The following is a 25,218-nucleotide window of genomic DNA, read 5'->3' on the forward strand; positions in this document are numbered from 1 at the left end:
CGGGCGCGGAGCTGACCCGAGCGGTTTGCGCTTCGCCACGCGCGCGCCAGGCTCGGGGCGGGACCCCGGTGAGCAGTTACCCGCAGGCGTGGCTCAGTGACAAGTGCGCGCCCCTCCGGGCTTGTGGGGTTGAAGGCAGAGCTCGAGAGAGAGGGCAGGTGAGACCAATGAGGGTTGGTCCCAGGGTTAGGGTGCAGTCTCCCAGGAGTCAGCACCCTCTCCCCCCCTCAGCCGCTTTGCAGCCCCCAAACTGCCCTCCTCCTGAGTGTTATTTCTTGTCTCCCCCTGTGAGACCCTCGATAGGGAGGATTGAGAATTCATTCTCAATGGGTGATGGGGGACATTTGGGTGTCCGAAGCTGTCACGAGGGTTGACCCTCGGGGACACTGGAGTGTCAGGCCTGGCTGGAGAGATACAGATGACCAGCTGTTAAAAGTGCTGCGAGCCAGGACATGAGGGATAGAATAGCACTTGCTGAGCAATTGGCATGTGCTCCTCCTCCGTAAAGTGGAGGTTAATAACAGAATGTGCCTCACAGACTGAGTTAATATGAGTTAATATGGAAAGTGTGTGTTCACCAAACAGTAGACTTTCATCCCATTTATTCTAATGACTGGGGACAGCTTCCCACTGGTGACCAGGCTTAATTTTTCTCTTAAAGAAAGGAGTGAGGTGAGAATGTCAAAACCGCAGGCAATCTACTGAGAGTCTTTAAGTCACTCCTCAGCTTGGGGGTGGTTTTGTACCTCAGAGAACAGTTGGCACTATCTGGAGACATTTGTGGTTGTCACAACAAGGAAGCAGGGAAGGATGTGACTGGCGTTTGGTAGGTAGAGGCCAAGGATGCTGGTAAACATAGTGTGTGCAGGATGGCCTCTCACTGCAACAAATTTTCTGGTTCAGAACAATAGTGCCAAAGTTGAGGAACCATGGCCTAAGTGGTATTCTGCTGTGCTGTACTTTGGTTTTCTAACCCCACAACTAGTATACAAATTTAGGTGGTTCTGTGTTGGTTTTAGTCTCCTGCTTTGCAAGTCTCTTTCACTATGTATTTGAGCAGATCTTAACACCACCCACACACTTTGTACTGAGAAATTGACAGAAAGGTTTATCTCAAACTGGACATCATTGACAAAAAGAGGATGTGAAAGCCAGCCTGCCAGTTGACTCCCTGTGCCACTTGCTTAGTTGTGTGACCTTGAGTAAGTGATGAAAAGTATGTGCTTGAGTGTCCTCTGCCTAGTGGAGATGATAATAGTGTTGTTGGGTTAAAGAAGTAACTGAGTTAACCTCTGTAAAACATTAAGACCAGTGGTTGGTGCTTAGTAAGTGCTTGAGGCCGGGGTGTTCTGGTTCCTCATGTCACTTCCCTGGCGCAGCAGTAATTGGTAATCCAGTTGAGAGCTGGACCAGTCCCACTAGTCCTTAGTGGCCATATTCACCAGTGTGTTGGCACAGTTTGGACAGAGGTATCTCATGGATGCTTTGCAAACATTTTATGTTTTGTTTGTTGCAACACAATATTCCAGTGGGAAAGACTGTAAGTTGGTGTCAGGGGCTTCTGGAGAGGGCAGGAGAATGTAGCTTCTCATCACCTGCAGGGTAAGTTTGAGTCTCTCAGCTTGGTGTTTGCAACCAGGCCCCTGATGACTTTTCAGCCTCCTGAGCCTCTGGCAGTTCCCCCACAATTGCCAGTGAAGTAACTTTTCTGCCAGATGTTTACACGTGCCATCCTCCCTTCCTGAAGACCCTTCTTCACCCCTCCTCCTCACCACACTGATTCCTATTTCTCATCCAGGTAGCCATGTGGATGTACTCCCTCTAGAAAGCCTGCAGGACCTGTCCTCACTTGCACTGCATTAATAAACCATCTCTGGGCTCACACAGCCCCTGGTCCCTGACATTGTCAGAGGCCCTGTCACCTTGGGCTGTGGCTATCTGTGACTTTCGGTGTCTCTTTGTATTGGGAGCTCCTTGAGAGAGGGCTTTAGTTGGATTTGCACCTGGGTCCCAGCATCCAGGCACAAGGCCAGGTACAGAGCAGGCAAGGCTTTCAAGGCCCTTCCTGAGCTGCCCCTAGCCTGCCCCTCTTTTCTTGTCTCCTGTGATTTGCGCCCCAGTGAGCACAGAACCCAGGAAGTTTGCCGTGTGGTATGGTGGTTAAGAGCAGAAGCAACTTGGTTCAGATCCTGGGAGTACCATCCTAGTTGTGGAACTGTGGACAACTTACAGTTTCTCACCTGTGAGATAGAAATAATAATAGTAGGGATTCCTGGGTGGCTCAGGGTGTGGTCCTGGAGTCTCAGGATTGAGTCCTGCATCGGGCTCCTGCATGGAGCCTGCTTCTCCCTCTGCCTGTGTCTCTGCCTCTCTCTCTCTCTCTCTCTCATGAATAAATAAAATTTAAAAAAAAATAATAGTACAGCCCTCATACGATGAGAGCACTGGTTCTCAACCTGACATGATTTTGACTTCCAGAGGACATTTGGTGGAGACATTTTTGGTGGTCACAGCTGGAGTTGGCGGATACTGGCATCCAGAAGTGTTAGAAATCTCTAATACACAGGAGAGCCCCTATAGCAAAGAACTAACATGCCCAGAATGCCAGTAATGCTGAGACTGAGAAGAGGGAACGTTTGATGAGTGCTTAAAACAGCTCTTGGGCCATAGTAAGTGCTCCAAAGATGAGAGGTACCATTACCACCATGATTTAGGCACACCGGGCTCTCTGGTACCTCCATCTCTCTCTGCCTAGAGTGCCTTTCCCTCCCTGGGTATGGGTGGCGAATGTCTGCTTATCCTTCGGGACATACCCAGAATGCTACCTCTTTGGGGAAACCTTCCCTGAGCTCTACCACCCTCATCCCCCAAGACACCCCCAGCCAGGCAATGGAAAGAACTTCGGAGTTGCACACACACAGGCTTGGGCTCAAATTCATGCTCTTTTTCTTTTTTTAGATTTTATTTATCTGAGGGAGCAGGAGGAGGGGCAGAGGGAGAGGGAGAAGCAGACTCCCTGCTGAGCAGAGAACTGGATGTGGCACTCAATCCTGGGACCCTGAGATCATGACCCTAAGCCAAAGGTAGATGCTGAACCAACTGAGCCACCCGGGTGCCCCTAAAATTCATGCTCTTTTCTTACACCTGAGTGACTTTAGGCATCAATATCCTTACTTGTGAAATCAAAGGGTGGCTTTGGAAATGAAAGGCCCACAATGCGTTAGTATTCTTTTAAGATCAAGACTACCTTTGTGGATTATATTAGTTTATAAAATCTAAAAGCTTAGTATTGGTTTAGGTTAGGGAAAATTGTTTTTTTTTTTTTTTTTTTTAAGATTTTATTTATTCACGAGAGACAGAGGCAGAGACAAAGGCAGAGAGAGGAGAAGCAGGGTATATGCAGGCCGCCTCACCCCCCCTTCCATGTGAAACTTGATACTGGAACTTCAGGATCACACCCTGAACAAAGGCAGGCGCTCAAGCACTGAGCCATCCAGGTGTCCCAATTAGGGGAATTTGTTAATAAATATTTTAAAATAAGATTTGCTGTAGGAGGGACACCTGGGTGACTTAGTCTGTTAAGTGGTTAAGCTAAGTGTCTGCCTTGGGCTCAGGTCATGATCTCAGGGCTCAGCAGGATGTCTGCTTCTCCTTCCCCCTGCCCTCTAGCTCACTCTCCCTCTCTCTCCCTCTCAAATAAATAAATAAAATTAAAAAATATATATATGCTGTGGGGGTGACTTGGTGGTTCAGTCTCAGAAAAGCATCCAACTTTTGATCTTGCAGTATAAGGTTGAGCCCCACGTTGGGTACAGAGATTCCTCAAAAAATGAAAATCATTTAATAAATAAGATTTGCTGTGAGATTAGAAACTAGCAAAATTGTCTCAATCACCAGGAGAGTTGAGAAAAAAGCTATGTGCTGTACACATGACACCCACATCTAATAAGTAAAGACTCAAAAGTGTGAACACAAGAGGAGAGGAAAAGACACTGGAAAACAGCACAAAGAAATCTAAGTTCAGCTACAACCACTAAACAGATTTTTGAGCCAAAACGCACTGGGAGTAATAAAGTGTGTCATCCCAGATGAACAAGGAATAACCAGGATGATCAAACAATTCTAAACTTGGATGTACCTAACAAAACAGTCTCCAAAGAAATAAAACCCAAATTAGCAGGATGAGGAGGAGAAACTGACAAATTCTAGAAGCACTGCGATATTTGAATATAAATTTCTCATGAATTCATCAAGCAGACAAAAAACTGTAAAGCTATGGAAAATTTGAACAAGACGAGTGGCACCTGACATTTTTCAACATTGAGGTTTTTTTTGTTTTGTTTTGTTACTCAGAGGTGGAAAATGTTACACATTTTACAAGGTGATATGAGATGAAGATTGGCTGTTAATGGGATAAATATTTTATGACATGACTCAAATAGGCTTTAAGTACCTAAGAGAAAAATGCATACCAATTCTAAAATTGGGGTTCATAAATTTTTACCTGGATATTTTATCCAGTGTAACTTGAAAAACTTGTCCCTGAAAACATTGTGAATTTTATTTTTTTATTTTTTTATTTTTCTTAAAGATTTATTTATTTATTTATGATAGACATAGAGAGAGAGAGAGAGGCAGAGACACAGGAGGAGGGAGAAGCAGGTTCCATGCCGGGAGCCCAATGTGGGACTCGATCCCGGGACTCCAGGATCTCCTGGGACTCCAGGATCGCGCCCTGGGCCAAAGGCAGGCGCCAAACCGCTGAGCCACCCAGGGATCCCCGTGGTTGAATTTTAAATTAACTCCACTAAACTCTCATGCTGTGGTGGTTCTGAATACAGAATGTCCCAACAGGAACCTAGCATCACCTTAAATGAGTAGAATAGAAATACATTCCCATGCAGGAAGTTGTGTATACATACACACCCCACTTGGAAGACCTCTGCTACATAAAACAGGTTCTATATACCAGAATACATTTCTTACCTTCTTGGAGGTCAGGAAGTTTAGGGATTGCCTTAGAGTGAACACAAAATCTGACCTGGGGCAGGTATTTCTGAAGCTAACAGATCCAGCTTTAAAGATAATTTCCGGATGAAAAGAAAAATTGGTTTCATTCCTAAAGAAGAAACTCTTTTCTTTTTTCTTTTCTTTTCTTTTCTTTTCTTTTCTTTTCTTTTCTTTTCTTTTCTTTTCTTTTCTTTTCTTTTCTTCTTTTCTTTTCTTTTCTTTTCTTTTTTCTTTTCTTTTCTTTCTTTTCTTTCTTTTCTTTCTTGATTTTGTTTATTTCAGAGAGAGAGAGCATGCATGAGCAAGGGAGGGGCAGAGGGAGAAGCAGACTCCCTGCTGAACAGAGAGCTGGACATAGGACTCAATCCTAGGACCCTGGATCATGACTTGAGCTGAAGGCAGATGCCTAAACCGACTGAGCCACCCAGATGCTCCAAGAAACACATTTCTAATATTAGAATTTCTTTGGAATGAGGGGCTTCTAGATGGTTTGGTTTCAACACCTTCCCTCTTGTTGGCAGTGTATTTTCATTCTGGAGAGTATGGACCTTGGAGGGCCAGTAGTGTATGGCAGGTCAGCCTAAGATCCCCTGTGCTTCTACCTTTCCCTTTTCATGAAAAGAGACCTAATGAGCCACAGTTGGGGCAGAAGATGCTAGGCATTGTCATCCTCAAACCACTGCCACCCTTAGTCTGACTCAGAAGACAGAGCTGGGGTGCAGGCATGTGTCAGGAACCCACCAGGAGGGATGGACAGCTTCCTAGGGGGATCCATGGGGAGACTCCTTGGGGAGACTCTGGGGCCTCTGAGGTCATATAGGCTCTTAAGGGATGTACACATATCACACGGCAGTCAGAAAAATATTGCTTTTCCCAAATGAAAATATAACTTATTATGAGACTTGGAAACATGTCAGTTGGAAAATGTGGGTGTACTAATTTGAATCTTGTAACATGCATGGGGGTTCCTGCTACTTTAAAATGTCGGGCTTTTTTTTTTTTCTTGAAATCTTAAGTAACTTTGGGAAACAATGTGCAATTGATTTTATCCTACCTTGCTCACCTTTCAACAGTAGTGAAATGGACTCTATTTTTTGAGGGAGTAACAGGAACACACTCATGCTTCTTTTTTTTTTTAATTTTTATTTATTTATGATAGTCACACAGAGAGAGAGAGAGAGGCAGAGACACAGGCAGAGGGAGGAGCAGGCTCCATGCACCGGGAGCCCGATGTGGGATTCGATCCCGGGTCTCCAGGATCGTGCCCTGGGCCAAAGACAGGCGCTAAACCGCTGCACCACCCAGGGATCCCCACTCATGCTTCTATACCTACAGTCACATGATTATGCTTCCCCCAATTTCTTTTTTCAAATCATTGCTCATAATTAAATTTTCTCCACCAGGAGCCCAAATGACAGTAACACTGTGTCTTAAGTCATAACCCCTGTATTTGCAATAGGGATCAATGATAAAATAAGGAATCAGAAGATAATTGCTTTGTTGCAGTCTACAAAACGTGCCTGTCACATTTCCTGTGAAGTCAGAGGGGTCCTTTTTACTGGGCTCTCCAGGAGACAAACCACACTTTCCATAGTAGTCCTTCCTGTCCTGCACCAGGAAAAAGAAGTCTGGACACTGGGTGTCTTAACACTGGGTGATGTGTGTCCAACACATTCCCTTTGTTGGTGGCTCCACAGAAACCAACAGATGCAGCCGACTCCTGTGTGAAGAATCATGCTCCTGAGCACACATATGCCATGGAAGGCTCCTTGCTCCTCCAAGCTGCCGAGGAAGGGGAAATAGAGTCACCATCGAGGTTCTGCTGGCACCTCCAAATGTTTACAGAGCAGCTGGACCCTGGCTGGGGTGGCCGACTCAGGAACGATCCACGCTTGTAGCATTCACCGCTGGGAAATAGGGATTAGTATGAGCCCTGCTGTTCTCATCAAATACATTCATAAATTGCTGCTGCGCCAACTCTACCAGGACCTTTCAAAGACTGGTTTTTGGTCCCAAAGTGCATACCAAGTCCAGCTGAGCTCCCTGAGGCATACTTTTTAAAAATATTTTATTTATTCATGAGAGACAGAGACAGAGAGAGAGAGAGGCAGAGACCCAGGCAGAGGGAGAAGCAGGCTCTATGCAAGGAGCCCAATGTGGGACTCGATTCTGGGACTCCAGGATTATGTCCTGGGCCGAAGGCAGGCGCCCAACCACTGAGCCACCCAGTACCACACCCATACTGAACACCCAGTACGTTCCCCCCGAAACATACTCGACAATCCGTTTTCTCCTGTTTGTGTGAACAGGGTGCATTTCCACCATATGTGGGGGTTTCTTCTCATTTTGATGAAAAGAAGGGCATCTGAATTTGAAATGTCACTCAAAAGTCTGTGTGGTATTCTATGAAATAGCGCTCCTTTGTGATCTGGCTTTTCAGCTGAGAAGCTGAGAGACATTCTACCTTCAGGTAGTTTTTTCTTATTCCTGCCTCACAACAGAGAATTTGCTACTGAAATTGGGATTCATATCTCCATGCTCCAAAATTGAAGGGTTTTCTGCCCCCAATCCCATACTGTCTTGTCCCACATTTGAGATATAATACTGAGCCTATTTCTGTAATGAGATAATTTTCTGGTTTGTCTGAAAATTTGCTCACCAATTTAGTGACGAGGCCTCCAGCCTGTGTATGACTGTTCAGTGCCCTTTGATTCTCTCCTTGCCTACCTCACGGCCTTTCCACCTGCTCTTCCCTCTGCCCAGCCACCCAGAAAAGAGATAGCCTCCCTCTGTTTCTTTCCTTTCCATCCATTTCCTGCTCCACCCCTTTCGATGTGTAGGTTTTTATTGCTCTCTGAAATGACCTGTTTTCTTGCCTGTCCTTCCCACCAGAATGAGGGTTTCCTGGGGAGTAGAGGTTTCTATTGGTTTTGCTTGTGGCAGCTTCGTTGGTTTGCTCAATAATCCTGGCACAGAAGTGGTTCTTAGTAACTAGAGATGAACAAACACTCAGCCCTGGTGCTGGGTGATGCTGGGGACCCAGGGCTGAGCTGGGCCGGGGCCTGCCCCATTCCCAGGTGGGTGAGGGAGGGAGATGACGGAGGAAGATCTGGACACAGATCATTCCTGGTCTGGTGGCAGAGCAGTGACAGCAGAGATACAGGAGACCAGGAGAGCTGACGCAGAGAGGGGAGGATGTGGAGAAGGCTCCCCAGTGAGGGGCTCTGACGGTGGCTGAGCATGAGCAGGAGTCTATCAGGTGGTGAGTCATTCATTCACTTACTCATCCTGTGCTCGGAAATGCCGGGGACCCAGAGATGAGTCAGTCCTGAACCCTGTTCTCTGCAAACTCCTACTCTGATGGGGGCGGTTGACAGGACAGCCACAAACCAGGATGATTAGACCATGGTGGAGACGTATAGAGGCTGCATAAGCCTCTAGGAGCTACCAGGTGCTCATTACAGGAAAGAGAAGGGCACCCAGAATAAACAGGAGTCAGGTCCCTTTCATACAGGGTGCTGGAAATATGAGCAGACCTGGCACAATCTGGAATAATGTGCAGCCAGGTCACATTGCACACTGCACATCCTAGCGCAACAACCCAGTGAGCCCAAACCCGCTGTAGGTCCCATTTCACAGACAAGGACATTGAGCCTTAGAAAGATTGAGTTGCTCACCCAGGGGAGCAACCAGCCAGGGTCCACTGTGATCACGGGGCTTGGAGGGGACCAGGCGGGAAGGGATGAGGCTACAGATGTGCCCGAGTCAGGTTCTTCATGCAGGTGGCACAGCCTTGAGCAGCCTTGCTGTTCTCTCACCCTGACCTCCCCTCCCCTGTGCAAAGACAGTCAGGGAGCGGGTGGGTGCAGGGCCCTGGGACTGAGCTACATGGGGCAAAAGTGAGGGGTTTGCAAGATGGAAAGAATGACCTTCTGTTTCCTTCCCCAGCATGGAACAACAGAGGGGGCTCCTGTTATTATTTCTGGGGGTACAGCTGCTGCTTATGGGGGCATTCCTCTACCAGAACCGCCACCGCCACAGCTTCACCTCCTTCTTGCGCGTCCTGATACAGGACAGGCCAACGGTGGGAGAAGAGTTGCCCTTTCTGGTCTCGGTCTCTGCTGCGCAGACCTCTTCCCAGGACGTGTACACCAACCTCAGCCAGATCCACCCTGTGGGCGTTAGTGAGGAGGACCTGCCTAGCTGCCCCCTCATCTCACCTTACATCAGTAAGCTTGTCAGAATATCCTGTCCCCCCAACCCTACCTCAGGTTTTGGGGAGCTAGAAAGACTCCTTTGGGGGGGTAGGGGGGGATCTAGAAGCAGCAGGCCTGGCACTGATGACCCAAGGGTGACAGCATGTGTACTAGTCATCTGTGGCTGCATCATAACGAACCACCCCAGAACTCTGTCTTTAAACAGTCATCAACTCTTTTTTAATTATTATTATTTTTAAAGATTTTATTTATTTATTCATGAGAGCCACAGAGAGAGAGGCAGAGACATAGGTAGAGGGAGAAGCAGGCTCCCTACGGGGAGCCTGATGCGGGACTCGACCCCAGAACCCTGGGAACACAACCTGAGCCAAAGGCAGATGCTCAACCACTGAGCCTCCCAGGTGCCCAACAGTCGTCAATTCTTAATGTGTATCTGGGTGGGGAGTTTTGGGAAGGGCCCAGTTGGGCAGTCGTGGTCCAGGTTTTTCACACAGTTGCAGTGAGATATGGCTGGAGCTAAAAAAGCAGGGGGTGGAAGCACTCCCACTCTCTCTCTGTACATGATCTTAGAGCCTCCGCAGAGCCCTCCCAGTGGGCTCGTTTGGGCTTCCTAACAGTATGGTGGCCTGAGAGCTTAGCCGGCAACTGCTAGCTTAAGAGCAAGTGTTCACATAAAGCAGGCAGAAGCCATTTGGCCTTCTCTGATCTGGTCCCAAAAGCCATGTAGTGTCACTTCTGCCATACTCCATTCATTGAAACTGTTATAAAAGCCCACCCAATTTTAAGGAGTGGGGACATACACTCACCTCTCCGTGGGAGGAGTATCAGAGTCATGTTGTAAGAAGGGCATTTGGGTAAAGAGATACTGTTGTGGCATCTTTGGAAAAAAATATGTTCTGCTACAGAAAGGGGGAGGAGCCACAGCTGGGGCTGGGTGGGTGGGCAGTGGGGCCCTTGGAAGAAGGTGCTGGAAGGAGCAGTCTGAGGTGCAGGGAGAGTGGGTGGCCTGAGAACCACCCCAGGGGAAACACCCTTAAAACAACAGAGAGGAAAAAAAAACAAAAAAACAAAAAACAAAACAGAGAGGTATTCTCCCATAGTTCTGGAAGCCAGAAGTCCAAAATCACGGTGTTGACAGTGTTGGTTCTTTCTGGATGTTCTGGAGAGAGAAACCATCCTATGCCTCTCTCTCTCCTAATTTCTGGTGGTTGTTAGCAATCCTTGGCTTTCCTTGGCTTAGAGGCACATCACTTTAATTTCTGCCTCCATGGCCACCTCTCTGGGTCTTCACATGACCTTCTTATAAGGACACCAGTTGTTGCATTTAGGGCCCACCCAAATTCAACACTTCCACATTTTAATCACTTACATCTGCATAGACTTATTCCCAAGTTAAGGTCACATTCTGAAGGCTGGTGGACATGGTTTGGGGGCGGGGGGGACATGATGGAACCCAGTACAACTGGGTTGTGGGGTTTCTAGGGGATCCCCTTGACCATCCATGGTACTTACCTCTCTCAGATGGCCCCTTGAAGGTGATGATCCCAGAGAACTTGACAATGGAGCAGGTGGTGGAAAAGAACCCGCTGGTGGAGCTGGGGGGCCAGTACCGGCCACCTGACTGCTGGACACGTCACCACACAGCAGTAGTGGTGCCCTACTATGGGCAAGTCCAACATCTGCAGCACCTGCTCTTCCATCTGCACCCCTTCCTACAGCGCCAGCAACTGCACTATGCCATCTACGTGGTGAACCAGGTGCATCTGGGGTGGGGAGGGGCAGAGGCAAAAAGACCCACAAGGTGGGTCTCCAAGCACAGCTGTGGAGAGTCACGTCAGCATTTGGGCCAGAGAGTGGCTGGTTGGGGGCTGGATTTATGAGTCAAGAAGATCTTGGGGGAAATTAGAGGTGGGGCTATAGGTTTGGTCTAGACTGGCTGAGTCTGGGGTTGGCTCAAGTGGCTGTCTGGAAGACTCAGTCCCACGGAGTCTAGACCTCCCTGAAACCAGGGCTGGCCAGGTTGGGCAATGAAGCTAAGTGGTAATTTAAAGCACTGGGTTTAGGATCCCTTTGGATGCTTGTTTGAATCTCAGTCTTGCCTATTACTACCTGTGTGGTCAGAGTGTGGAACCATCATCCATCCATCCATCCCATTGTCACTCATATAACTATGGATAAACTTGGAGAACTCAGTGTTATGGTTTTTTCATTCATGAGACAGGGATGATAGTAACCCTTCCATCGCTAGGTTGTGGGAAGCATTGAGTTAATGACTAAAGCAGTGAGGTCAAGGCCTGGTACATAGTAGGTACTTAGTGATAAAGCTAATGATGATGGTGATGATGATGATGGCAATGATGGTTTTGATGGTGGTGAGGATGATGTTGATGTGGTGAGTGACGGAGGTGATATGAGGTTGTGTTGATCGCCTTGGAGATGCTGAAGATGATGGTGCTCATGCTGGCAATGAACATAATAGCAAGTGTTGATGGTAACAAGGTGGTGATGAAGGAGAACATGATGATGGAGGAAGAGGAGGGAGAGGCAAACCCTGTCATGGTTTCTGAGCATCAGATCCATTCTTTGGTAGGGGCAGAAACAGATGTAGGTGGTCCCTGCTCACCCTAACCCCTGCCTATTGAAGGGAGGTTTATGGTCTCTTGAAGGAGATAATCCTTGAGAATCCTGCAAATGGTTGTGGACAGAGCTGAGGGGCTGGAGATACAGACTCTGCCTAGGATAGGAGGTGGGAATCCAGGAAAAGTCTTCCAGGAGAGGTAAACTTTGAACTGTGCCCTTGTGGATAGGTCTGGGTTTTGCAGCTCCAGTGGGAATAGGGCCCAAGCAGAATGGCACTGGAAAGGGGGAGCAGATGGGCCTGACAGGTGGGGGAACACTCCTGCCCACTGGTGAGTGAGCATGGAGCATCTCTGTCCATCCCAGGTACACACCACTGCCTTCAACCGGGGCAAGCTACGCAATGTGGGGTTCTGGGAGGCCATGCAGGAGGAGGAATGGGACTGTGTCTTCTTCCATGATGTGAACCTCCTCCCAGAGGATGACCGCAACCTCTACATCTGTGACATCTTCCCAGCCCATGTGTCTGTGGCCATTGACAAGTTCAACTACAAGTAGGTGGAAGGAGGGGGCCTCCTGGGGGAAACCATAGTCAGACCCTGTGCTTCCCTGGACTTCACCCTGCCCATCTATAGGGTCTAAGCCTCGATCCCTGGAACTCAGGTGGAGAAGAATGATGGGGCCCAAGGAAAAGTCTTGTAGACAGGGAAGAAACTTCCTTTTAGATGTGGGTGTTAAGGGTGGAGGTCAGTGACTGGGTCATGGTGGAGGTCAGAGAAGGAGAATGTGTGAAAGAAGGGGCTGACTAGGGGACAGGAGAGGGTTATCTTAGGGTCTGAGGAGAAAGAGCCATCGAGGGGTCACAAGGTGGGCCTGTCAGATGATTTAGGGGAGGAGATATCCCAGGTCAAGTGAGGACCCACCTCAGGGGGCAGAGGAAGGGTTACTCCAAGATCAGGGAAGGGGGTACCTGCGGGGTTAGGGGAGAGGTGATCACAGGGGTGAGTTGGGAAGGGTAAACTCAGAAATAAAGCTCGGAGATCCTGGCCAGGACCCCTGTTGCCTGAAACTCCTTATCCCCAACTCTCTCTGCCTCTCCAGGCTACCCTACCATGGCTACCTTGGGGGCGTGTTTGCTCTGCGCCCCACTCACTACCTGAGGATAAACGGCTTCCCCAACTCGTACTGGTACTGGGATCACGAGGACCATGACATCGCTGCTAGGTGGGGGGCCCTGCTTGAGGAGCCTAGCATGGGGCTGCAGGTCCCTCCATGGTGTGGGGGACACTGGCCGCCATGGCCTGAAGGGCTGGGTGTGTGGCATAGGGACCCTATCAGAGTCAGGCTTGTGGCTTCCCTGCCCTCTCCCTTGTAAGGCTGCAACTGAGCGGGATGCTACTCTCACGACCCCATCTGCTCTTTGGCCGCTACCACATGCTAGAGGGGCAGGACCCCAGCCACCAGCAAAGCCCCCAGAGGTAAGTTGGGGTTGGAGGTAGGATGTCCCACCTTGGGCAGTCACTAAGTCCTGGGCTCACGTAGCTGCCCCTGCCTCCAGCCCTGGCCTTCTGGCCTCAATCCACCACAAATGGCAGCAGGATGGCATGAACTCGCTGGGCTACAGGCGGCTCTCCAAGGAGCTGCAGCCCCTCTACACCAACCTCACCGTGGACATCAACTTCCCAACTTCCCAGCCCTAGCAGGCCCAGTGCCAAGGTGAGGGGGAGCTGGAGGCTGGAACAGAATCCCCAAGACCAGGGCTGTAGGGCAGTCCTCCCAACTGGTTTCTTATTAAAGTTTATTTTACTCACTTCTGTCAACCTTTATCTCCACCCTTTCATTTTCGCACATTCATTCAAAGTCCCACTCAGATTCCCTGGTTCTCTCCAAGTGTGCAGCACACACCTGCCTACCCATTCATTTCTCACAAAAACTTCTGCGACAGGCACTGCTGGCATCGTCCTGTGAGGATGGTTGAACAGTGTTCACCCAACAGAATACCATGCAACCAGATGCAGCACGAAAAGAACAAGGTACACGTGTATGGTATGATCTGCTATTTATTTTTTAAAAATATGAGACAGAGAGAGAGAGAGAGAGAGAGAGAGAAAGAGAAGCAGGCTCTTCACAGGAGCCCGATGTGGGACTCAATCCCAGATCCCAAGATCATGACCTGAGCCAAAGGCAGCAACACAACTGCTGAGCCACCTAGGTGTCCCTGCTATTCATTTTTAAAAAGATTTTAATTATTTGGTATAGAGAACATGCAGGATGCCTGATGCAGGGCTCAACCCCAGGAACCCAGGGATCATGGTCTGAGCAGAAGGCAGATGCTTAACTGACTGAGCCACCCAGGCGCTCTGATCTGATATTTATAAAACAGAGTTCCAACACAGGTATAGGATTATGAGTGAGTACTGAATGTGGATGTCAGATACTAATAATCTTCTATAAAAGGCCAGATACAATTTTCGGCTTGCAAGCCACTGAAGCACAGGAAGAGTCACAGACTGTACATAAACACACGAATGTGGCTGTGTCCAGTAAAACTATCAGGTGACCAACCCTATTTGGCTGATGGCCAGTCTGTCGACTCCCAGAGTAAATGATCAGGAGCCTGTGTAAAAATGTTTAAAGTCCATACTAAAAAAGGTTGACCACTGGTTATTTATGGAGACATTCACCAGAGATGGGGGGAGGTTGAAAGGGGGCAGGGTAGAGCAGAGCTGGTCAGAGAAAAGATGTACTGTGAAGACCAGTATACATCACAAAATCACACTTATGCATTTACCAAGTGTACATTCACCTGTTGAGACAGGCATACCTTGGAGATACTTGGGTTGGGTCTCAGACCACATAAATGTTGCAATAAAGGAAACCAAACCAAATGTTGCAATAAAGGAAGTCAAATGAATTTTTGGTTTCCCAGTGCATGTGGACGTCATGTTGGCACTACACTGTAGTCTATGAAGTATGCAATAGTGTCACGCCTAAAAAAGAGTGCATACTTCTATTAAAAAACTTTCTTGCTAAAAAATGCCAGCCATCATCTGAGTTTTCAGTGAGTTGTAATCACTGATCACAAAGAACCACGACAAATAATGAAAAATTTGGAAATAGTCCAAGAATAACCAACATGTGACAGAAACATGATGGGAGCCAATACTGTTGGAAAAATGGTACTGCCCAATGCAGGGCTGCCACAAACCTTCAATTTGTAAAAACACAGTATCTGCAAAGCACGATAAAATGAGGTAGCTATGCCTGTGTATGTATAAAGAAATTAAATAATTACTGTGCAACCTCAGGATATATTCAATTGGGAATAAATCGGATAAACACAATCACAGCAGATCCTTTAAAAAAATGTATCATCTCCCCACAATTCTGCTACGCAGTGAATCCTATAGCAAACACTACAAAACTCACAAAGTGTTATGTAGGTGTATATACCTGACCATGTGAACACACACACACAAACACACACACACATACACACACCTGTCTGGTCATTCAGTTTGCCGGTACTTTGAAATTACTGATATTCCATATTCAATAGGGTTATCATTAATATAACCTCATAAATTTTCCTATAATCTGGCAAAAGTCTGTCTCACTACTTGCTAGAGAAATACGTTTCTCAATGTGTTAGGTGGGGGTTTCTTCCCAGATGAATTTTACAATCCTTAACAAGGCTTGTACAAATATCCTTTTGTTTTCTGAGTAATTTCTTACACATGAAATAATGTGTCACTTTGCAACAGGCAGTGCATTCCTGGAGTTTTTCATGGATTCTATAACCTGCAATTGAATCCAATGCTTGGGAGATATTTTTCTTTGAGAAATTTGGGGTTTCATTTATGTATATGCTGATGCATACTAGGAAATGATTTCTGGGTAAAGCCTTTTTACACAATAACTGCTTTAATAAGACCTGCCTCTAGTATGAGTCGTTTGGTGTTTATTAAAATTGGATCTGTTGTTGAAGGCCTTCCCACACTGTGAACATACATAGGGCATCTCTCCTGTGTGAATCCGCTGATGCACTTGGAGCTGTGGTTTCTTGCTGAAGGATTTGCCACAGTCACAGCATTCATAAGGCTTCTCTCCAACATGAGTTCTCTGATGTGCCATCAACTCTGATTTCTGGACAAAGGCGTTCCCACATTTGTAACAGGCAAAAGTTTTCTCTCTCATGTGTGTCATCTGATGTTTGTGGAAATTTGACCTGCCATTGAAAGCCTTCCCACAATCAGAGCATACGTAGGGTTTCTCTCCGGTGTGAATTCGCTGATGCTCCTTGAACTGTGATTTGGAAGTGAAAGCTTTCCCACAGTCACTGCATTTGTAAGGTTTCTCCCCAGTGTGAGTTCTTTGATGCATGCTGAGTATGGACTTTTGGTTGAAAGCTTTCCCACAGTCCCTGCATACATGTTGCCTCTCTCCCGTGTGAATTTTCTGGTGGATATTGAGGTGTGACTTTTGGGTGAAGGCTTTCCCACAGTCACTACATTCGTAAGGCTTCTCCCCAGTATGAATTCGGTGATGTATATCAAGTTGTGACTTGGAAATGAAGGATTTCCCACAGCTGTGGCATGGGTAAGGTTTCTCTCCAGTATGGCCTCTCTGATGTACAGTCAGGTGTGCCTTCTGGACAAAGGCCTGCCCGCACTCAATGCAAACATAGGACTTCTCCCCTGAGTGGATTCTCTGGTGTAAGCTGAGTGTTGACTTCTGAGTGAAGGCCTTCCCACATTCACCGCATGTGTACTGCCGCTCACCCGTATGAATCTTCTGATGTATGGTGAGGGTTGAATTCTGGGAGAAGCCTTTTCCACATTCACTGCATTCATAGAGTTTCTCACTAGAGTGAGTCCTCTGATGTCTGAAGAGGGATAACATCTGGAAAAAAGCTTTCCCACATTCGTGGCATTTATGGGGCTTCTTTCTAGTGTGAGTTTTCTGGTGACTAATCAGTTCTGATCTCTGAATGAAGACCTTCCCACATTCCTTACAGATGTAAGGAATGCTACTTGTGTGATTTGTCAGATACACACCAAGCTTTGGTTGTGGGGTGAAGCCTTTAGTGCATTTGCCACACTCTTGGAGGTTTTCTACACTATGGAATCTCTGTTGCTCAAGAGGTGGCTTCTGGGGGAAGCCCCTCCCACATTCAGCACATTTATCAGGTTTCTCCTGATTACGAATTTGATGTTGGCTATGCGACTGTTTATGGCTGAGGTCTTTCGTACATTGATTCCCTTCACAGAAGTTCTCTCCTGGATGAATATGCTTGCAGCCAGCACTGGAAGAGCTATGGGTGAAGAGATGGCCAGGGCCAACAAGCTCATTGAGGTGTTTTGTGCTGTCACTTTGATTCTGATGATTTACTTCTAGGTTAGGCTTCAAACTTTTTGCAAATGAGCAATGTTTATGAGATCTTTTTTGTGAAGAAACAAGGTAGGGCTTCAAATGAATGATTTTTCTGGGGTTCTTACATTCACAGTCTCTCCCTGTATCCAGTGTTTTCCTGTTGAGGAAAGCCCCATGCTGTGCAGGATTATTTTGCTTCTGCTGATTCCTCACTGCACGGCTGGCATCTTCCCGCAGGTCTTCTGAAATGCAACACCAGGAACTGTCTCTTATGACTTCATTGTGAAATAAAAATTTTTCAAACATTTTGTGTTGGGAAGTTTTAAGCCCAAATGCCCTTTCTAGAAAGAGAAAAAGAAGATGAAAGAGACACAAGTTAGCAGAGGATGAAGGAGAATAGGAGCAGACTGAGGCTGAACACAAATTGTTGTGTCATGATAAAAACGATGGCAGTGATGATGGCAATGATGAGAGGAAAGAGCCGCCCTGCCTTAGTTACTTGTCACCTGTCTGCATACAGCACAGAGCATGTGCCAGTGTTCTACACAGTGCACATGGAAAATCATTTAAATCCCCACTAACCCTGCAGGAGGTAACTGTGCTTACTCTACCTGTTTCACAGATGAATAGGAGGCACAAAATAGCTAAGTAATTGACCAAGATCATCCCACAGAACTCTGGGGAAAATGAGATTAGAACACAGGCAAGGTGGCTCCACTTATGCAAACACATGGTCTAGATCCTGTAGATACACATGCCTATAGGACGATGACAGAAAATACAGACAGGTGTGACAGGGCACCATCTGGGAACAGCCAAGGCTCGAAGGAGGGACTCAGAGGATAGCTCTTCATTAGCTTTCAGATCTAAATTGTCACTAACCTCCCAGTTTCCTCTCCCAAATCCATCTGTCCTATAAATCCTCTGGAAAAGTAAGAAAGCACCAACCCTGACATGGCCAAGCAGTGAAAGTGAACCTATGCCCAAACTCAACTCTCCAGGAAGCTGAAATTTGTCTGCTTGAATATAGATATAAACTTACAGCCTGGTTCTCACAGCCATTGCAGTACACTGAGCTCCATAGAGATAGCACTGGGGCAAGTGAGAGCCAGATGGGCACTGGGCGACATTGCCTCGCTAAGGAAAATCATTAAACATGAGCAAACAAAGAAAAAAAATAAACATGAGCAAAAAATAAATAAATAAATAAACAAACAAACATGAGCAAAGGAGATCCTAAGAAGCCGAGAGGCAAAATGTCATGATATGCATTCTTTGTGCAAACTTGCTGAGAGGAGCACAAGAAGAAGCACCTGGATGCTTCAGTCAACTTCTCAGAGTTTTCTAAGTGCTCAGAAAGGTTGAAGACCACATCTGCTAAAGAGAAAGGAAAATTTGAAGACATGGCTAAGGTGGACAAGGCCCGTTATGAAAGAGAAATGAAAACTTATATCCCCCCTAAAGGGGAAACAAAAAAGAAGCTCAAGGATCCCAATGTACCCAAGAGGCCTCCCTCGGCCTTTTTCTTGTTTTGTTCTGAGTATCGCCCAAGAATCAAAGGACAGCATCCCGGCCTATCCATTGGTGACGTTGCAAAGAAACTGGGGGAAGATGTGGAATAACACTGATGCAGATGACAAGCAGCCTTATGAAAAGAAGGCTGCTAAGCTGAAGGAAAAATATGAAAAGGATATTGCTGCATACCAAGCTAAAGGAAAGCCTGATGTGGCAAAAAAAGGGAGTTGTCAAGGCTGAAAAGAGCAAGAAAAAGAAGGACCATGAGAAAGATGAAGAGGATGAGGAGGAAGAAGATTAAGAAGATGAGGATGAATAAGATGGTTCTAGTGCAGTTTTTTCTTGTCTATAAAGCATTTAACCCCCCTGTACATGACTCACTCCTTTTAAAGAAAAAAATTGAAATGTAAGGCTGTGTAGGATTTGTTTTTAAATTGTACCGTGTCTTTTTTTGTATAGTTAACACACTACCGAATGTGTCTTTAGATAGCTCTGTCCTTGTGGCATTTTCAGTAGCCACTAACCTTGCCGGGTACAGTATGGGGGTTGTAAATTGGCATGGAAATTTAAAGCAGGTTCTTGTTGGTGCACAGCACAAATTAGTTATATATGGGGATGGTAGTTTTTCATCTTCAGTTGTCTCTGATGCAGCTTCTATGAAATAATTGTTATTCTGTTAACTGAATACCACTCTGTAATTGCAAAAAAAAAAAAAAAAAAAAGTTGCAGCTGTTTTGTTGACATTCTGAATGCTTCTAAGTAAATACAGTTTTTTAAATTAAAAACAAGTTAATAAACAAACTTACAACCCTAGAGAAGTACATTGGAAGAGTGGACAAGCAAGCTGTCCCCTGAAATTTGTGTCACTCTCTTCCACAGAAGTTAACTGTGGTCAGGAACATGGCTGCCAAGCTATATAACAGCTCCCAATGTCCTTTGCAATGAGGTGTTGATGGATAGACCATTGTTGTTGATGGAATATGGATACATTATGTACCACTTCTGGCCTGGGTGATAAGACCACAGCTTCTCAAAACCCTCCACACCTTTTCTGCCTACTACAACCTGCTTTGGATGTTGTGCACAGTTGGTAGTATCATAAAGCATAGGCAAAACACCAACAGAAAAACTTAGACATCTGAAGAATATAAGAAGTGAGGCTTCCTACTGACCTACCTGCCTTCTACAGGAGAGAAATTATTCTAGAAATTACTAAGCTGAACCTTGGTCTCTTTGAATAACTTTCAGCCTTATACTACCTAATATACCATTTTTTCTCCACCAAGAATGGGAGTCATTGATCAACAAATTTAGTAGTATAAAACACAAGATACAACAGATGCTAAAAAGAAAAAGGGGGACGTGGCTGGCTTAGTCGGTAGAGCACACAACTCTTGATCTTGGGGTTGTGAGTTTGAGCCCCATGTTTGGTGATTACTTAAAATCTTTTTTAAAAATTGTGGTTAAAAAAATAATATAAAATTTACCATCTCCACCATTTCTTAAAAATTGTTCTTATTTTAAGTACACTCATGTCCAGCATTGGGCTTGAACTGAGGACCCTGAGATCAAGAGTTGCATGCTCCTCTGACCAAGCTAGCCAGGGCTCTCCCCTGCCACACACCCCCCGCCCCACCCCGCCATCTCAACCATTTCTAAGTGTTAGGCACATTCCCAGTGTTGTGTAGCCAATTTCCAGTTGAAAAACTGAAGCGATGCCCCTGAAACAGCAGTTCCCCCTCGTCCTCTCCCCTCTGGCAACCACCATTTTACTTTGTCTCTGTGAATAGTAATACTCTCTAGATACCTCCTATTGTAAGTGGAATTGGAGACTATTAGTCTTTTTGTGAGTGGTTTATTTCACTTATAATGTCCTCAAGGTTCACCTATATCATGTGTTACTTACCTTTCTTTTTAAGGCTGAATAATATTCCATGGTGTATATAGAACAGACTTTGTTTATCCATTCACCTATCAATGGACAACTGTATTGCACCCATGTCTTAGCCATCATGAATAGTGCTATGAACACAGGTATGTATCGCTTCAGGATCCTGTTTTGTTTTTTCTTTTTTTAAGATTTTATTTATTTATTCATGAGACACACACACACACACACACACACACAGAGGCAGAAACAGGCAGAGGGAGAAGCAGGCTCCATGCAGGGAGCCCGATGTGGGACTCGATCCCGGGTCTCCAGGATCATGCCCTGGGCTGAAGGCGGCACCAAACCACTGAGCCACCTGGGCTGCCCAGGATCCTGTTTTTTATTCTCCTGGATATATACATATACACAAGTGGAATTAATTGCTGGATCATATGGTAATTCTACATTTAATTTTCTGAGGAATCACCATACTGTCTTCCAGGGTGGCTGCACCATTTTACATTCCCACAAACAATGCACAGGAATCACTAACTTGCCAACACTTATTATTTTGTTTTTTGCCAGTAGCCACTCTAATGAGCTGATTTTCACATTGTGGTTTTGCTTTGCATTTCCCTAATGTTGAACATCTCTTCAAATACTTGTTGGCCATTTATATATCATCTTTGGAGAAATGTCCATTCAAGTCCTTTACCTTATTTTTTTAATCAGGTTATTTGTTGTTTCATTTTTCACTCATATAGCAATTTTACCCAAACACTGGCTTTTATTTTTTTCTGAAAATCTTATACTGAATTCCCAGGCATGCATATGGAACATTTTAAACTCCCACTGCTGAAGATGTTCAATGTAAAATAACTATGCTGAAAGGCTTATCCTTAATTCTCCAACACAGCTAGCTAAACAATGCTGCTTTCAAAAAAGCCCAATTTATTCCCCAGCCCAAGCAATACTCATGACTTCTACCCTCATTCAGCTTTTTCTGCCTGTTCCTTTGCTCCAGCTCATAACTGCTATGTGGAACAGCTACAAGTACCATGTCCTTCACATCAGCCCCAGTGCTGCTCCTCCTCTGGGCTGATGACATCCCCTCTGACCTTCACAAGCACTCCCTACATCCCTTATTCTGATACTTATTTCTTGAGTAGCCTTCCATTAAATACATAAGATTAATGCCAAAGGCTAACGGTTTTAACACCTCATGCCATTACCCAATCTAATGACAATCTCTGTGCCTTTGAATTTACCTTAATAGATTTCACAGTTTTCTTAGTATATATTGTCTTCACTTATGTATATCATACATATGTCTCTGCAGTAAACATGGAAGAAAATAGGAACCCAATGGAATAGAGCACAAATGACAGAAGTCTTCAAATACATTTAAAATTAGAAATGTGTGGCCATGATGCTAATGTTACTGGAAAGACTATTTATTAATCCTATTAGTAAGAAATAACTATTTTTCCATCAAATCTCAGGCAAAAAAAAGAAAATATCAGTAAAATCTACCAATGGCATTTTGACTGACCTCATCAATGACTGGAATCCACAAAAACCCATTAGGAACAAAAACAGAGGCAGGAGGAACTGGGAACTAATTTATGAGAGACCCATTGGGATTAAGAAAAAGTGTAAACTAAGTTGTACATTCAAAACAAAAAAATGGGGGCAGCCCAAGTGGCTCAGCGGTTTAGCACCACCTTTGGCCCAGGGTGTGATCCTGGAAACCCTAGATTGAGTCCCACATCGGGCTCCTTGCATGAAGCCTGCTTCTCCCTCTGCCTGTGTCTCTGCCCCTCTCTCTCTCTGTGTGTCTCTCATGAGTAAATAAATAAAATCTTTAAAAAGAAAAAAGAAAAAAATGGTTGGATTTCTAAGACTGAGATGGAAGGGCCAAGAAACATAGGAGACTCTGACAAAATGTATAAGGTGAGAAGAATGTCTAATTGGTGTAAGGATTCCAATTTCTGATCTCCCAAAAATAAAGGAAGTGAGTCATCCCACAGTCCACCAAATGGCTGAATAAGGTAAGAGAATGGCTGAGCCACAAGGACTAGAGGGAGTTGGTCTAAGGATCACCAGAAAAAATTGAGGCCTGTGTGTTCTGAATAGAAGGGCCCTTTAAGGTAATTCCTATATGAAGGGATGACCAGAGTGAAGCAGGGACCGGAGCTGCAGGTGTCACAATTACAAGGAAAAGAAGAAAAAAGACCCAGCACAGAAAAGAAAAACCAATGAATTAAGGGGACAAATAAAAGAAAAAAGGTTTTAAGAAAAAACTCTATGGACACAAATGGGTACAACAATATGAGGAAGGCAATGTACAGACAGAAAACCCAATCAGAAGACAGATAGGAGATGTTCCACTAGTTATTAGAAAAATGAAATCAACAAGAAACAGCCTTATTGGCTATCAAATGGGCTGTGAGAAATCTGATGTGCACCATGCTGGCAAGATGCACAAATGTGGATCCTTGTGCATTCTCCGATAAGAGAGTAAATTAAATCCTACTAAAGAGCAGTACAGTATACTAAGTCACATTATAATAACACTTCTATCCAGGGGTGAGGGAATCCCACTCCTGAGTATTCACCTCTGAGAAATTCTTACACCTGCCCCTAAGGGGCATTTACAAGATAATGTATCAGTGTTAGAAACTGGGAGTCTTCCCCTTCCTGCATGGAGCCTGCTTCTCCCTCTGCCTGTGTCTCTGCCTCTCTCTCTCTCTCTGAATGAATAAATATATACATCTTTAAAAAAAAAAAGAAAAAGAAAAAGAAACTGGGAGTGGGAGGTGACATACCACCCACCACTGGGAGATGGATAGTGTGGCAGGTTGAATAATGCTCCTCTCAAGATATCCATGTTGGCCAGGTAAAATCACTCACCTCGATGCCTCTGATGTGGGAGCTGAATTTCTCTCATCCATGGCTCCTCTCCTTTTTCCATCCTAGAAATGATCTCTGGGTTGGGAATGTTATACCCTGTTAATGAAAAGAATATTGGATTTGGATGTGGTCTTGGGCTTTACAGGCCATTCAACGAAGCTCTGTATTGGCTCATCAGAAAAGTCAACATCTTTCACTAGAAACAAAGTAATATTCAAAGGTGTCCTAAAGGAATGAGCAATCCAGGACAAATCAAAGGCAAACAGATTACATACTTCAGATGCCCTACTGTGTTCCACAACAAGGAAGGAAATCTCAACGAGGTCCATCCAAGATTCCCGGGTCAGGTGTGCTCACCCACGAAGAGGAGGTGACTGTAGATCTCCAGCATTACATCCTGGTATAGGCATCTCTGGGCAGGGTCCAGTTGCTGCCACTCCTCCCTGCTGAAGTCCATGGTCACATCCTCAAATGACACTGATCCCTGTAACAACATACCCCACTGTGAATTAGACGTTGGTGAATACAGAAGTTACATGTAGACTTGTTTTTAATGAGTTTTCACCATGATTTATATTGGCTTTCCACTAACTCCCATTTCATATTGTATTTTGGGGGATTAAAAAAATTTCTAGAAATACCTTGCCATCTACTACATACTTGTGATATTATGCTGGCTTTTATTCCAGTTTTCTGGCATTGAGCTCTTAAACCCTTTATATTTCTCAAGTGATGCAAGTAATAAAGGTGTCTTGTGTTATGTTTAAGATGTGTTTTGGGGATCCCTGGGTGGCGCAGCGGTTTGGCGCCTGCCTTTGGCCCAGGGCGCGATCCTGGAGACCTGGGATCGAATCCCAAGTCAGGCTCCCGGTGCATGGAGCCTGCTTCTCCCTCTGCCTGTGTCTCTGCCTCTCTCTCTCTCTCTCTGTTTGACTATCATAAATTAAAAAATAAATAAATAAATAAATAAATAAATTTTAAAAAAGATGTGTTTTGGTAGTGGGGGCCTGGTTGCTAGGGAAACCAACCACATGATTAGAGGGTTAGAATTTTCAGCTCCACCCTACCTCCAGGGAGGGAAGAGGTGGAGGTGCAACCAGTTGCCAATGGCCAATGATTCCTTCAGTCATGCTTATGTCATGAAGCCTCCATAAATGCGTATTTACCCAAAGGGCAGGGTTTGGAGAGCTTCCAGGCTGCTGAACCAGATCACTTCCATATGCCCCCTGGCCAGGCCTCAAATTGTATGGGGGACAGAAATTCCTTTAGAATGTTGCCCGATGGATGTCATGTGGCTGTTGATTCTTATCCTTTAATATCCTTTGTAGTGAACCAGTAACACGTAGTGAGTAAATGGGTTTCCTGAGTTCTGTTAGCTACTCTTGAAAATTAATCAAACCCAAAGAGGGGGTTATGAGAACCTCCAAAACCAATGAGTCAGAAGCAATGGTGACCAACTGGAGTTGTGATTGGCAGATGAAGTGGGGGAGAGAGGTGCTGTCTTGTAGGACTGTGCCCTCAACCTGTGGGATCTGACCCTATTCATGGGTAGATAGTGCCCGAATTGAGTTAAAGTTGAGAACAAAAGACCCCAACAATAAGACGATAACAGCTCATGGAGCAGATGTCAACTTCCCAAAATTTTAACCAGGCTGGATGACCGCGAGGAACAAAATCAGTCAGCACAGCTAGAGATGATGAGCTGGCACAAAATTCAGGAAAATTCATAGAAAAACCCCTGCA

At 45.5% G+C, this 25,218-nt stretch overlaps 2 protein-coding genes and 1 pseudogene across 13 annotated transcripts in view; 2 read left to right on the forward strand and 1 right to left on the reverse strand.

Annotated features, from left to right (window-relative positions):
- LOC112643391 (beta-1,4-galactosyltransferase 3-like) lies at positions 1–23,839 on the forward strand. 10 transcript variants are annotated; one of them, XM_025421413.3, is made up of 9 exons: positions 22–158; positions 8,152–8,272; positions 8,959–9,239; positions 10,749–10,984; positions 12,171–12,358; positions 12,906–13,028; positions 13,181–13,282; positions 13,750–13,850; positions 23,542–23,839. In XM_025421413.3, exons 3-9 carry the CDS (start codon positions 8,960–8,962, stop codon positions 23,673–23,675), a joined length of 1,164 nt encoding a protein of 387 aa, XP_025277198.3. In that variant the 5' UTR covers positions 22–158; positions 8,152–8,272; position 8,959; the 3' UTR covers positions 23,676–23,839. The 10 variants fall into 10 exon arrangements, with proteins under 10 accessions (XP_025277197.1, XP_025277198.3, XP_025277199.3 ...); XM_025421414.3 differs by having other exon boundaries at positions 26–158; positions 8,157–8,272; XM_025421415.3 differs by lacking the exon at positions 8,152–8,272 and adding an exon at positions 2,479–2,669 and having other exon boundaries at positions 34–158.
- Positions 13,847–25,218, reverse strand: part of ZNF175 (zinc finger protein 175) — a 19,739-nt gene continuing 8,367 nt past the window's right edge. For 2 of the 3 annotated variants that reach the window (XM_025421371.3, XM_025421375.3), the window contains exons 3-5: positions 23,833–23,959; positions 23,476–23,571; positions 13,847–17,518 (exon numbers count right to left, since the gene is read on the reverse strand). In XM_025421371.3, coding sequence (XP_025277156.3) covers positions 15,729–17,518; positions 23,476–23,571; positions 23,833–23,959 — 2,013 coding nt within the window. In that variant the 3' untranslated portion in view covers positions 13,847–15,728. The remainder of the gene's footprint in view (positions 17,519–23,475; positions 23,572–23,832; positions 23,960–25,218) is intronic. The other variant, XM_025421376.3, reaches the window with a different exon arrangement.
- On the forward strand, positions 18,383–19,319 carry LOC112643404 (high mobility group protein B1-like; annotated as a pseudogene).

The sequence above is a fragment of the Canis lupus genome, chromosome 1, assembly GCF_003254725.2.
Source record: "Canis lupus dingo isolate Sandy chromosome 1, ASM325472v2, whole genome shotgun sequence".
Taxonomy (NCBI): Eukaryota; Metazoa; Chordata; class Mammalia; order Carnivora; family Canidae; genus Canis; species Canis lupus.

Excerpts from the sequence above, each read along its gene's own strand:
- LOC112643391 (XM_049108478.1), top strand. The coding sequence starts at position 7,151 with ATGCAAGGAGCCCAATGTGGGACTCGATTCTGGGACTCCAGGATTATG. Across the intron at positions 7,264-8,958 it reads ACACCCATACTGAACACCCA|CATGGAACAACAGAGGGGGC; the intron begins GTACGTTCCCCC and ends TTCCTTCCCCAG. Across the intron at positions 13,283-13,749 it reads CACCAGCAAAGCCCCCAGAG|GCACTGCTGGCATCGTCCTG; the intron begins GTAAGTTGGGGT and ends CTTCTGCGACAG.